This window comes from Physcomitrium patens, chromosome 7 (assembly GCF_059467195.1).
Source record: "Physcomitrium patens ecotype Gransden chromosome 7, ASM5946719v1, whole genome shotgun sequence".
NCBI classification, from domain to species: domain Eukaryota; kingdom Viridiplantae; phylum Streptophyta; class Bryopsida; order Funariales; family Funariaceae; genus Physcomitrium; species Physcomitrium patens.
The window spans coordinates 15557435-15572511 of NC_143416.1; the positions used below are offsets into that span (position 1 = coordinate 15557435).

Below are 15077 nucleotides of genomic sequence, written 5' to 3' on the forward strand. Positions count from 1 at the left end.
TACTTATAAAAAATTAATTTTTTTAGTAAAATTCTTTTCAAATATTTTTTATTCATAATGGTTGATAATTACTTAGTTTTTTTTTTTTTTTTTTTAAATAAATAAATTGTTAAAAACTTATTTGACTATCTTAAAAAGAAATTTTCTCTCTATTATTAATAAGATAATATTTATTAGAATTAAATGCAAAGGTAAGTGTTTATGTTCAAATGAAAAGGTGGTGAAGGAATTGGCAATATGGTACCTAAAATGAAAGTGGGTTCTTTCATAATTCTAGATTATTTGATTGCTTTGGCTGTTCTCACGTACTTTATAGCTGATCCTATTAATTTTATCTCTTAGACTTCTTTGTATTTTTTTTCTCATAACTATAATTTGATTCTTTGGTGAAATATTTCTTGTCTCTAATTGTTTGTCATTTCACCTAATCTATCTAATTTTCCAAATATTTGATCAATCCTCTACATGTATTACATATCTTATAATTAATTTTCTATATGAGCATTCTATTATGCTTTTAGTGCTAATTCCAAAATCTGTGTTTGTTATTCTTGAGTATAGATTTTTGTATTAACGGGGCATTTAAAAAAGTAACTTGATTATTTTATATTAATGTAAGTAAGCCAATTACTACTTGGATCAATGTTGTATTAGCTAAATTTTAGTATGAAAATTTAATAGGCATTAGATTATGGATGAATTTTTAATTTAATTTTATAATAAAAATATGGTGATTAATTAATTTTTTAAAAAAACATTCTCAATTCTTTTATAATACTAAGTCTAAGTAATTCTATATTCTATAATTTATTAATCCTAACACCAACATCATATCAACCCTATAACTTCTATTTTCATAATTCTAAACTCTAAAATCTTATCAATTTTTAAATACTAAAATCCAAAAATCCTAAATTTTTTTGAAAAAAATCTAAAAAAATCCAAACCATATTCTAAATTCCAATTAGTGAATTGCAATCGAAATAGATCCTAATTAAGATATTATTTTAGCTTAAAATTATTTATTTATTTATTTGTTTATATTTATAATTATATATATGCTTTAATAAAATTTAAAGAGATCCAATTTACAAATTGATAAAAATGCATTAAATTTTCGGCTAATGTTATTTAACTTCTTGCTTTAAGTTTCATATATAATTTTAGTAGTTGATTTCTGTAATTCAACTGTTTATATTTAACAAAAACTTGTGTAATAATAGATTCTAATGTGTTCTATAAGCATCTCAAATTTTTCCTTTATCCTATTTGTAGCTCTCTAATTATTTAAGAAATTGCAACTAACTTTGAATTGTCTAATTTTTATATTTTTGTATATACAATCAAATTTCTTCCAATTGCAATGTCATGATAAATAAAAAAAATTAAAATAATATAAGATAATATAAATTTTGTCTTGCTTGTACAAATACATAATCACAATAATTTAATTGTAAACTAAGCTAAGTTTTTATGATTATCAAAGTTGATGTTTTAGATTATAAAGCTAGTTATTAGATTTCTATATAAATTTTGGATTAAAATTAAGATCTCAATCCAAAAAGGTACATAAACCAAATGTTGTAGAGTATAGAGATTAAACTAGCATCTTTCTTTTTGATTCTTATAAATGTAATTAAAAATAAAAAACGTCTTTTTTTCATGTCATGCCTATATCTCCAAATAACTAATGCATTTAACGCATTATTGTACAACTTGAAGGTCTTTAGAATTGTTTTCATAATTTTTTCATCAAAAACTATATGTAATATATTTCAATGCCTGAGATGTATCTTCTTAATTAAGCAAGATTGAAGCAAGAATAAGTATTAATTGTTAAATACAAACGCATTTTAATAATTAATTTTAATATTATTTATACAAATGCATTTTAATAATCTAGTATAGTAGATAAATAGATTAAACTAGGATTCAAAAATACAACAATGAATGCATTATTAAAAATATTTTCTTGACAATAAATTACATTTTTTCAATATAAATATTTAAAAAGATTATTATTATTATTATTATTATTATTATTCTTAATTGATTAATTTTAATAAATCATAATAAAGTGCATGTACATAGTAACTATATTTCGAAAATATATCAATTTCATCAAAATAAACATGCAGACTTTTTGCACATAGAATTGAATATGTATATAAGTATGTTGTGGATATATATATATATATATATATATACACACACACACATATACAAACAGAAAACAAAAATGAATGAAGTAGAGAATACAAGCTAAAATATGTATGTATTTATTGCAGTGATTACTTTTATAGAGTAAAATTATGCTTTTATTACCTATAAAAGTCACTTACACCACTAAAATCCATTATAAGCCACATCAATCCAAATGTCTCTAACTACTGTAAATCCTTTGTAAAGATTCTCAACCACCACCTCTAGTGATTACAATTTATTTTTCAATTAGCTTTTACATTTTACTCAAACTCCAAATGATTCCATATCCTCAGGAAGCACTGTAGTTTAAGATTATTCCTGTAAAGGGTATCTCCTCCATAGAACACAAGTATTTCTGGTATGACTGCAATTAGCTTCAATCATCAGGAAACATCTCCTCTTCACTGCATTATCTTGGTGCATTTTGAAAAAAACAAAAAACAAAAAACAAAAAAAACAACTCAGTGGCATCTAAAATCTTGCAATGAATGAAAGCAACGAACATTGAATTGACATGAAACACATCTGCACAGGATTCTATACACTAGTTCAGTGATTGGAATCAGAAATCGCTTAACACTTCACAAAATAAGAATTTCTCATGTTCGAGGCTGGAATCTCGACTACTTGGGAAACCTTAAACCTGGTCCTGTTGGGCTCGGCAGAGTTGCAAGACAAGAGCGACTTTGAACCACCCACATCACTCTCGTGGCGCCACTGTCCCCACGTTGCACCCAAACTCCTGCACAGCACTCTGAGAGATTCGCGTCCAGCTTCCCGCGAAGCCAGCCTCACCTGCTGACTCTGTGCTAGAGGTAACTTTTCAGTAAAATTAGCCAGCGCCATTCCTCACTTTTCCAGTGTCTGAATTCCAAGAGCATGCAGCACTGCTGGTTGTCATGTCTAGAACCATTTTCCTGCTCTGGAGGTGTGAAAAGTCACCATGTGCAAACGCTACATGCGTCCGCAGCTGTCGCACGCAACGTTCGGATACATGAAGCAGTTGTAGCAAACTGTAGGATGGTGCAGGTAGTAGGGGTTTGTGATGAAGGGGGGGCAGAGCACAATGCAGGGTGGTGGCCATGGCACCATAACACTCGACGGGCAGCGGCAAGACTCTGGGTTGGGAGAATTTGGTTCAGGTTCAGCCTTGGGCTCCAAAATCTTGGCCTTCTTTCCAACGGCCTTCTTCAGCGCTTTCAGCAGTTTCTTGTGGTCGGGTCCTCCACTAGGACATTCATACACCGTCAGCCTGTTATTGGGCCTGTCAATTGTGTATTCGAACACCTCTGCATGACATTCACAAAACTAGTTAGCCCACACAATGGTTCGCATCCACTCCACGGTTTGCGCAACCAGATGTGCCTGTTCGTGAGTCTATGGTGGTGTCTCCTGGATTCCTCTAGCTGCGTAGTTTAAAACCATGAGAGTTCATGCGCGTCTAGTGTTCTTCGCAATCACTCACCGCACATACCGTACACTGCTTCTCTCACTTTTTGCTCGCATACAGAGCAGCACATTTGCACTTCCACCTCCAGTTTCTGCACGGAGCTCCATGTATGTCAGTTTGTAGCTTTCGTTCCACTGTGGAATTGCTCGCGGTTGACACTGGTACTCGGTGTTCTACCTAGACAACGCCATTCACAGTTCTGACCACGAATGGACTTGTTCATCAATCTCAGGCCCAAGACAGACGCCTAGAGGTAAGCAGGAAAGTTGTGGACCAGAACAAACCTTCAATTTTGCAACCTCCGTGGCGACCGGCCATTCATGATGCTGCTTGGCCCACGCCGGTACGTCCTTTATGTCTTTGGCATACACGGGCTGCACAACTCAGACATAGGAGGATTAGTATGGAAGTAGGTCTGTAATCTAAACAGCAGGCAAGATTGTCTGTAGGTAGAATTTCATGCTTTCTAAAGGTCTCGCGGGTCGGGTGCAATTTTCAAATGGTACAGAAGCCGTTGTATTCGAATCGATCAGAGCTTCTGAACGTTTCATCTTGCTGTGCTTCTCATTAGGAACTTTGAATTAGTAAGCTTTGCCTGACTTATGACGAATCTGAAGCCATTCTAGGTTGTGCTAACCTGGCCAGGGCAAGGCCCGCAAGGGCAGTCCATGTTGATGGAGGTGCCGCATAACTCACACATTGGAGGTTGATTGGAATTGGCCAAAACGTGCCCTCCGCCTCACTTTTCCGGCTTGGTATACAGTAGAGATGAGAAGTAGCAAAGTAGAATGCCCGAGTAGCGAAGAAATGAGAGCAGGTGATGTGACGAAAGGGACCTGAAACCAGCAAGCTGCAATCTAGTTAACAACGGCGTCAGAAGAAAGTCTGAAGATGACTGGGAATGATAGAGGTGAACATGTAGATGTCCGAGCAAAATCTTTGGAGCCAAATAGTATTATGGCAATGAGTGATCAGTCCCGACCAGATAGAGTCTAGCGCGTAAAGCCTTGGGAACAAGATGACACTCTGGGATTGTGTCCTGTGCCACAACCAGATGCTTGCTTAAATAAGGTATTGCCCGAAGCCGCGTAGATTGTGTCCGGGATCACGGGTGCAGACTAAATTTGGGCCGAAGAAGGAGCGCAGATGCTGGCTAATGATTGGTAACACAGAGAGTGAGGTTGGCTGGTGGGGGTGGGAATCGAATCTTTCACGGAGCCCTGTGAGCTTCTGTTCCCCAATAAACTTTTACCCCCCAAGCCCCTCCTCATGATCGGTAGTGTGCTTCACTGCTTCCGTCATCTCTGACACAGTTGATGGAAAGAGCGAGACCACAAGTGGCCTAGGCTGACCTTGTGAGTATCTGTAGTAGATTGGGTGGGTTGACTTCCTTCGTCTCCATGTAACTATCCCTTTAGTGTTCCATGATTTTTCACATGTTTTACCACTACCGAAGAAATGACTGCTGAGTATTCATATTCAATTGACATCAATTTCGAGGGTTCAGATCCAAGACATGGTAATGAGGTGATTTGAGAGCTAATGGTGGAGTAAGAGCAAGAAGATTTTATGATTTTCGTAAAGCTTTGAGTAATCTTGTGTTTCCATTGCCACAAGTTGGGGGTTGAATGGTGAAGGGCAAGGCATGATCGAAATCAGATAATCCTCGAGAGCCAAGCACCACAATAGGTTGGAAAGAGACTTGGAAAGTTGCACATCCTTTGTTGCAAAACCCTTCGCAACCTTCATTGAAAGGCAAGAAAAGCCCAGTTGTGGGAGACTCACGAGTGGAATCTTCGACTGTTGCTGACTAGAAAACCATAAAATCATAAATTGCTGTAAGAACTACTTTGAGTTATCTTAAAGCAAAGAACTGGCGGTGAGTCCTTGCTCGAGCGTGAAAACAAGCTGGGCGATAAACTTGGTGGTATCATCTTCCACCGAGCGGGTCATGCAAAGTCATGTGCAACAAGGGTTCTGCACAAAGCAGGTGGGCTGTGCTGTGCGCTGATGAATGAGCACCATTTCTGATTGTTCTCTGCACCCATGGTACGCTCCAACCGTATCAATCCCACGAGCCTTCGGTAACACGGAAGTCGTCTCACAGACGCTGGAAAGCGTGACAGGATTCGCTCTTCAAATGAACTCCTTGGCGTCTTTCACCACTAATCTGCCAAATGGAAGAATCAACCAACAGTGTCAAAAAAAACAAACACTTATCGCACTGACTCGGGTTTGAATGGAAGCAGCTCAATAGTGAAAAGAGGTCCACTCACTTGTCGGAAATGAATTTGGTGTCTCTGTCAAGTTAACTCTTGTAGCCATCTCCTGTTCAGTGGGCCAATAATATCGCCATTTGTTGGTGAAGCATTCCAGTTCTATTCTTGTGTGAGGATGTGTATCTGTATGTCTATATATATATATATATATATAACTATGCATGCAATACAGACCTGAATATGTATTATTATTATCTTGATTGATTTGCAAACTCTAGGTTGATAAGAAATATGCTTGTTTGCAGACTTTTGTCTTTCTACAACTTGTTATTTGTGTGTATACATGTAGTGAAGTGTTTACAGTATTTCTTGGTGATTTTTAAAGATTTAGTCTGAAAACATAATTATGTTAGAAAAATTTACCGATTTTTTTTGAAGACGGCAACTTACAAAGAGAAATGAAAAGAACATAAATATGTCCCCTTTTTTGATACAAGTTTACATGCATGCCATTTAGAATTTTTATAAAATTTACCTAAAATTAATATAGATTTTATTTAAATTGAAAACATAATTTGCATCAATTTAGCATCTCTCTTACTTCAATAGAATTTTTAAATAAAGTAAACTTTTGTTTTGTTTTATTATCTTTTTAAACTTCAACACTTTATAAATTTTGATTATAAGGTATACATTTTTCTTCACATACCTCTTGTATATAACAAGGCTTATTATGCATTGGCTTTTAGGTGAAAAATTGGTTTACTTAGCTTCAAAACTTCGATTATAATATTTAGATCCAATTCAAAATTCTTTAATTTTTATATTAATATTAATATTATATTATTTTATTTTTATATTATTATTATTATTTATATTTTTTTAATATTTTTTAAAATTTTTTGTATTAATTTACATGGTATATGGATGTGTTATCTTTGAAAAAATTGTTTAGATTTTTGCCCTTGACATAGAATTCACAATGCATAATTATAGTTGAGAAGAAGTAATTTTTAAAAATATGATGCTAGTATCATTGATTTATGTATAAAAAAAATTAAATGATCTGTTTAAAAAAAAATTATGATATAAAATATTTAGATCTTATATAATTTCTTTATATATTTATAGATTTTGTATCAAAAAATAATTTTTTTAGTACCTTGTAAAAATCTCATTATTGGATAAAGTACAATAAAGTACAAAACATACAAAATAAAGATTTATATAAATAACAATAGAAGATTATGTATATGATTAAATAAAGTCACAAAAAGTAATAGTAAAAGTGAGTAGAAGAAAACTTCTTGGATTTATTATAGTTTTAATACACATTTAAGATAAATTTGAAGAAGCTATAAATAAAAAATAAAAACATTAAAATAAAAGACATGGACATATAAATTAATCCTAAAACACAAAAAAGGATAGACAATTTTTTCAACAAGATCCTCTAATCTAACCAACATAGATAATAATAATAATAATAATAATAAATTGAATAGAAATCACTCAAGACAATAGATTATTCTAATGTATGAATAAATCCTTAAAAATGGTCATATTAAGTACTTAAATTTGAAAGCATAAAATATGTGTTTTTATTTATTAATAAGATTAATTTCTAATAAAAAAATATTATAGAAGTAAATAAGAATAATCAAAATAGAAGACCAAATAGAAGAAATATTTATTAAATTTAGAAATATAAAATAAAAAAAAGAAATTTAATAATTTTATATATTTTTAAAGAATTTATTTTTAATATATATAATAAAAAATCTAAATGTAAAAAATTTGAGATTAATTATATAATAGAAAAATTATAAAAAAATTATAATACTTTAATGTTGTCTATACTTGTACATTAGCTAATAGCTATCATCTAAACTTCAGTACACTATCTTATAAACTTTAGATAATAGCTATTGGCAATAACTTCATACATTTTAATATACAAGTTCAAACATATTGAGCAATTGCTTACTATATGGACTTAATTGACAAAAACAATAAAAGGTTTTGGATGGCCCAACTAAAAGGTACATTTCTTGAAGGCTCTTGTTATCTTAAATCACATATACAATGAAGAATGTTAGTCTAATACTTCTACCAATTCTTTTTGTCTTGATTTTTAGAACCACCATATAGAATGGCATGATAAAAATCTTTTACTAGATATAAAGAATGAAAGGTCTATTTCTAATATAAAATTTTTAACTTATTATAGCATTTTAAAAAGATCATTAAATCACAACATCTACTTTTTTGGTTTTATTTGGTTACATAATACCTTTTTGTTAATGGTATCATATAATATGAAATCTAGCTTGAAACTATATTGGACACCTAGTTGTAGAAGGTGAAAAGAAAAATGCAACAACAAGATCTTAACATGTCTAATAGAATCTTGAAGAAACTCTAATTAAACCTTAATAAACCTAATCAAATTTTAACCAATTCAAAAGAAGTTTAATTTTTTTAAATTAAAGAGAAGCAAAGAAGTCCTAAATCAATCTTTAAAAAAAAATAATAAAGAAATCCTAAAAAAGTGGTAAAATAAAATATTTTAAGAAATACATATATATATATATATATATATATATATATATATATATATATATTTAAAAGAATATTAAAAATAAGAATATTAAAAAAATAACAAAGAAAATTTTAAAAGTACTAAAGAATGAAATCTAAGCAAACTCTAAATATATCTTGATTAAATCCTAATCAAACCTTAATGTAGTCCTAAAAAAATCCTAATAAAATTCTAATTAGATCCTAACCAAATCCTAACTAAATCCTAATCAAATTTAAGAAAATTTTAAATAAATTCTAATTAATTTCTATAGCCATTTTAAAATTTCAATAAATATTAATTAAACTATTGATGTCAATTAAAATTTTACCTATATTTCAATCCACAAGCAAATAAAAAGTATACAAATTTGAGAAAAAACAAACTAACAAATTGAAAAAATAATTCCTAAAACTCTTGGATACTTGCTGCCATCCTTCTCCAACTTGAATTTTTATCTCTTAGTAGCAATTTTTCCTTGTTGAACTATTTAATTACTCTATAAATTGATTGATGTATATGTAAATAAGTCTAAATTTATCTCACCAATTTTTGCTTTAATCAAACTAGTAGATTTTTTAAGATTACAAGAATCCTTGTTAATACTAAATTTCATATATTCAAGACTCTAACCTAATAAAACTCTTATATCTTTTAATCTAACTATTTGATTGACATCATATTTGTGAAAAATATTTATAACAAACACAATGAAAAATTCACAAAATTTCACCCATAAATTTACTATGCTATTTACACAATCTTCAAATTTGTAATCCCCTTTTTTATTTCTTTAAATCCAAACCTACTAAGTCCATCTCTCACTTTGAAAAGTCTTTTATAATTCAAGATGCCTTCACTCACTTCAAACCAATTCCTAAGTAATTTTTTTTTTGGTCTTCTTCCTAATTGTACTCTTCAAGTTAGTATTTTTGATTTATTTTTTATAAAATAAAACTTCTATAATATCATTAAAAAATATATATTTTAATATATTTATTTTTGACGTTGATAAAAACTCAAGTAATTATCTTGATAGAACAAAAAATATACACTATTCTATCTACAATGCAAAAAGATTACAAATATTTGATATTATTTTAAATTAGATATTATATAATAAATTACAAATAATGATAGATAATGTTATGGATATACCACTTGAATAGGATATGACTTCAAGAGTATAAAGAAATGAAATAAAAGAGATTCATTTTATATTATAAACAAGGAGCTACAACAAAATGCAAAAATAAGACTAGAAGACTCAAGTTGAGCCCTAAGAATTATGTTGTCAAGATTGATGATTCCTCATCTTTGGCTCATATATATACTAGGTATAAGGAAGCTACTTGAGACATTTTTTTTAATGCTTGGAGGTAAAGCAAGCCTCTAAAAATCTTCTACAACCATTTAAGATTCCTTAAAACCTTCTAAGACCTTCTAGAAGCTTCTTAGAATCTGTTAGAATCTATTAAAGACTTCTTAGAATCATTGAAAATCTTTTAGAACTTTCTAAAATCTTCTTCTAATACATAGCTATGACAAATAAAACAATTGGTCAAAAGAAAATTCTATCTATACTTATAATAGAGTAATATATTGATGGAATTTATATTTAATTTTTTTAATAACTATTTAGTCTTTTTAAAGTGAACATGCTACATCAAATAAATTTAGAAGTAGAAAGTGGCTATTTTTTAAGTTGCGGCAAATCTTTTATTTTTTAATATATTATTTATTCTTCTTGTTTTCTAAATATAAGATGTTATTCTTTGGCTCTTTTTAATAGAGCCAAAGACTAATACTAGAATGTTACTTTAATATTTCTAATTCTTTAACTTGAAAGGAATTCTTTCTTTTAAAAAATATATTTTAATGACACTCCAATCAAATAAAATTATTTTCGTCTTCTTTTTTTTTCTTTTTTTTTTTCATTTATTGCACAAGTTTAATTTAAATAATAATAATTAAATTATTTTATAATTAATAAAATATTAATCTATAAAATCTCCAAATTCTTTAGGATCAAATTTTGATATTATACATAGTGTAGAAGAATATATTATAATTTAAAGAAGAAGTTCTTTTACATTAGGTTCTTAATATATGTGAATTGTGTAATTCATAATCTAACAAGGATTCTATTTCTTTTTCAGTTCCATTAAAATTTAAGTAACTTTGTGTAGAAAAGAATAAAAATGATTAATTCTATTGATTAGCTCTAATTCTTTAATAAAGATGTAAAAAATTCCAAACACATTAACATTCGATCTAATTCTCTTGCAACAACTTTTTAATTGCCAAATTGTAACTCTTTAACTTTTATTTTTGTTCAAGTTTTCTTTTTATACCTTGTAATGTTTATTTCTTTTCTAACATTTTTCTAATATTTAAATTTTCCATTCTAAGATCAACATGGTTGTTGATATTTTATTGTACAAAGTATAAGCTTTGATTTAACCAATTGCATTGATTCAATTCAATTATATCATTTTAGTTGATTAGCTTGATATAATCAAATTAAAATTTTATTGAGTTTGTATATTAGGCAAATTTTTCTATCAACATTGTTTATTCCAAAATTATACAAGTTACAAGATTGTCAACAAAAATTATTGATGACCAACCTTGTATAAACATATTTATAAATATTTTCATCCACGTAATTACTTCCAAAGATTAACTTCAATGACAAAAATAGATTTTTTTTTTTTTTTTCATAACAAATGCTAATGTTTTTAAAGAATGCCAATCTTTTTATTTCAATATTATACTTTAACAATAAAATTCTTTTGTAATAGCAACACCTTAATCAATAAAATTAGTAAGTTACTTATAAAATTAATAAATAAAAATCCTTAACTACTAACCAAGGATTTAACTAATTCAACTAAGGTGCTTTAGCAAAACAACAAGAGAGAACTTTCTTAAAACAAGATCATCATAAATCCAAGAGTTTTACAATTAGAGGCCACCTTCTTTGTTTACTAAATACACAAAAGCAACACAAGTTTTGAAAAATCCAAAACTTGTTGGTTTGGATCCTACTATTGTTGTGTAGTAAAATACTGTGTCAAGGATTGCAAGAATGGTCTCTAAATTAAAATACTAGGTAGGGTTGTCTTGAAAAAATAACTAAAAATATTTTTTATAATAACTAGTCAGCAAGGTCTTATGGGGTTCTTGGCGGGTATCACTGGGTACAAAGAGGAGTTCTCAAGGGTATCTTTTGGATACAGTTGGCCGATCGGGTATCAAAGTATCTCCCGGGTAACAAAGCACTCAGATATCACTAGGTAACATGCAAGTATCAACAAAGGTACGCTCAACAGGAAAGCGTGGCGATGCCAAGCTATTCCTATGCATGGTGTGATCGATTAGTAGCGGGCGCAATCAAAGGCAGGGAGAGTAGTGTAGTATATAGCAACAAACCTTTTGCGAGGCAGTTAAGACGAACCAAAATGGAATCGCAGTAAAACAAAATATTACAAAGCAACAAAGCTGAGGTGGAATTGAGCAAGAATAGGGCGAGTGATTTACAAAGAGGTCTAGCAAGTGTGCGACGAAGAGTAAATTGAGCCGAAGTGATTTATAGCATATAGGGGTCTGAATTTATTGGGGAGAAAAGGGGAGGTGAATGACCATTGGCAAGCCTCGGAGAATGAAAAATGCTTAGAGAACAACAACAGCGAAGAAAAGGTGTTGCCGAAGGGGGAAGAGGAGGAGTGCAAGCAGCTCCAAAAGAGTCCCCCAAAAGAGCAAAGAAGAGGAGTGCAGGTGCGAGCTAGATGCAGAATTGACGAAGAAATTAGAGTTACGGCGGTGCAGAATATCAAGATACGAGAACAAGCGAAGGAGTAAGGAGAAGCAAATTCATGAGCGTCAACTCAATCACAGGAGGTGTGAACCGAGTGTGGCAATTAATGTTACCAAACAAAACTTCCAGCAACCGAAAGAGTAACCCAGAAGAAGATGGACATTGGGAACTGGGGTGTGTGGGAGCAATCAAAGCCGTGGTAAGTGTGCAAGGTGAAACTGGACTCATAAAAGGATGCTTGTAGAAGGTGAGAGCATCAACCAGAATCGGTTATAGAGGACCAAAAACATTGGAACCAGGAACAGCGAGTGTTCCGAGGAAACCAAATTTGGCGAGCTGTGAGAGAGGGATTGCCCGTAGCAAGAGCAATTCTGATGTGATTGAAATCTTTCGTTTTTTGTTTGAAACTTGCCACTCTCCAGTGAGCCTCAAGAGAGTCTACGGACAAGGCAAAGGAAAGTACTAGTAAAGAGAATAGAAGAATCACGAAAATACAAGTAAGAGCAAGTGAATTTAGGTAAAACATGTAGCAAATATATGTGTATGAGCATCACAGCAGAGTATGATACCAAATCCTAGTAGCATCATCAGTCATTCCTACTCCAATCATAAGGAAGTAGACACAATTGAATGCGAGGTTTTATTAGAAAGTTATTGTTTTAATAAAGAAAACTACTTTAAGGAGTATATGTCTTATATTACAGCCTTTACAGAATCATAATGATTCTACAAGCAATCATTATATGCAAGAAAGTTTGTCATTTGAATAATTATCACCACCAAATTTGGTAATGGCAACTTTCACCAACTTCTATTCATATTTTAAAACTTAAAAAAACAAGTTATTATAATTTATATAATATAATCATGAATATTAAAAAGGTCCTAGAGTCATTAACTTGCTACAAAAAAGGTTTTTAACAATGAAGAAGTTCATAATAAAGATTTGATGATAAAAAAACAAATATGGAAAACATATCAATTGTAAAGATATAAGACATTAAAGAGATTTAGCTTGCCATGCACAAAGCCAAATAGAAGGTCCAAAGAAGCATCCACATTTAGAATAAAACAGTTAATAAGAAAGTCAACTAGTAAAAAGATGGTTGATTCTATTTTTTAAGGTGGAAAAAAAAAAAAAAACAAAAAAAACAAAAACAAGACATTTCTTTTATTTGAGCAATTGCAAAATATCACACAACACTTCAAGGTAATCACCACCACCTTTAGTGATTGCAATTGCATAAAATGCAAATTTTAATTAGAATGAGGAATCCAACTACATCAATAGGAACCAAAGAAAAGAGGTCTTTTATATCAACATGTCACAAACATAAATACTATAGAAGATTATAAAACCTTCTAAGAATTTTCTACAATCTAATAGATCTTTTTAGTATCACAAGAAGTAGTTCTTGTTTATTTTAATATATTTTACATGCATCAATAAATATTTTGCCTAAAATTCTTTGATTTTTTTTAAAGCTATATCTTTTAATTTTAAAATATATATAATGAAACCTAAGTGAGTGATATTTTAATAAAATTTATATTAAATAATAATGCTATATACTGCCATAATTAAAAAAAAATTACAAGTCACACTTGTTAAATGGTTCCTTAAAATTTAAACCTAATTACATCAAATTAAATTTGAAGAAAAAATCTTGGTTATTTAATGGATGTGTGTTTACTTACATAATAATTTGAAAAATCCACTTGAATTAGTGTACTTGTCGAAGAAGCTATTTTACTTCTACATCTTTATTACCAATTGTTTTGAACACTTAACAGAATACTAAATAAAATCCTTCAAGCATTCCAACAAACAAGACAAGCGTGAAAAAAAAAAAAAAAAAAAAAAAAAAACTCGAGAAGAAGTAAATAAATAATTAAAACATTAATCTTATTAAAAAAATATTTATTTTCAATGCTAAAAACGTATGAATATGCATCCTTTGTTCTGGCCCTATAGCAATGCATCAATGCTGCTGTAAAGCATGCATGATACCTACAGGTGGATCCAAGATTCCCCTAATAAATCATGGAGGGTCAAAAGAGGAAGCTAACAAGTTTTTAACAAAGACTCCCAACGTATATTCATAGATCCACATACATTCCACCATTAAAATGTTGGATTACCGACATGTTGCAGCGATGAGGGGGGCCAAGTTAAAAAGGAGGTGAGATAGCATCATTCTTACCCACAAGTGGGGCTGCCCCATGTAGAGTCGGATGAGAGCCACGCCCATTCGAATCACGTCATTTGTTGATTCTTCCATCCACCGGAGCATCCGCTGGAATCGCCTCGAAGCTCCCCCTCACCGCGACTCCAGTCGCGCTTTCCGGTGTCTGTACAAAACCCAGCTCGCAAAGGCAGCGATGGCCCCGCATCGGATGACATCGAATTCATGACCAGTGGTCCGGATGCTCAAACTTTCGCTGCTGGACTGGTATTCTGGAATGTGGATCGATTTGTGTCTCTTAGCGGAATCTTGTACCGCAAGCCTTGACTTGTCCCCCCTCCCCCATCCTGCCACCACCTTGGACTGCACAGCAACGTCCACTCTAGTGGGCACTGGGGATTTTGCAAAGTGGGTCGTCGCAATAGCCTTCGCGTCGGCAGTACGCCGTGTCCGCCCGTCTCACTGATTCCGATGTCTGCGGTGCAGGCCTCAGCCGCGTGGTCACCTGTCTGCAAGCAGCGTCATTCTGGAATCTGTTGTCCTGGACCACGACTACGCGGCTTCGGGGATCGCCCTATATACACCATCAACTGGTGGGGACAGTACACACAATTTC

At 31.4% G+C, this 15077-nt stretch overlaps 1 protein-coding gene across 1 annotated transcript; it reads right to left on the minus strand.

The window, feature by feature from the left end:
• Positions 1-2759: 2759 nt before the first annotated feature.
• Positions 2760-4675, minus strand: LOC112284543 (uncharacterized). Its single transcript, XM_024524427.3, has 4 exons — positions 4293-4675; positions 3940-4029; positions 3671-3746; positions 2760-3494 (listed from the first exon to the last, which is right to left on the minus strand). The coding sequence occupies exons 1-4, from the start codon at positions 4353-4355 to the stop codon at positions 3160-3162; spliced, it is 564 nt and encodes a 187-aa protein (XP_024380195.1). The 5' UTR covers positions 4356-4675; the 3' UTR covers positions 2760-3159.
• Between the last annotated feature and the right edge of the window lie 10402 nt (positions 4676-15077).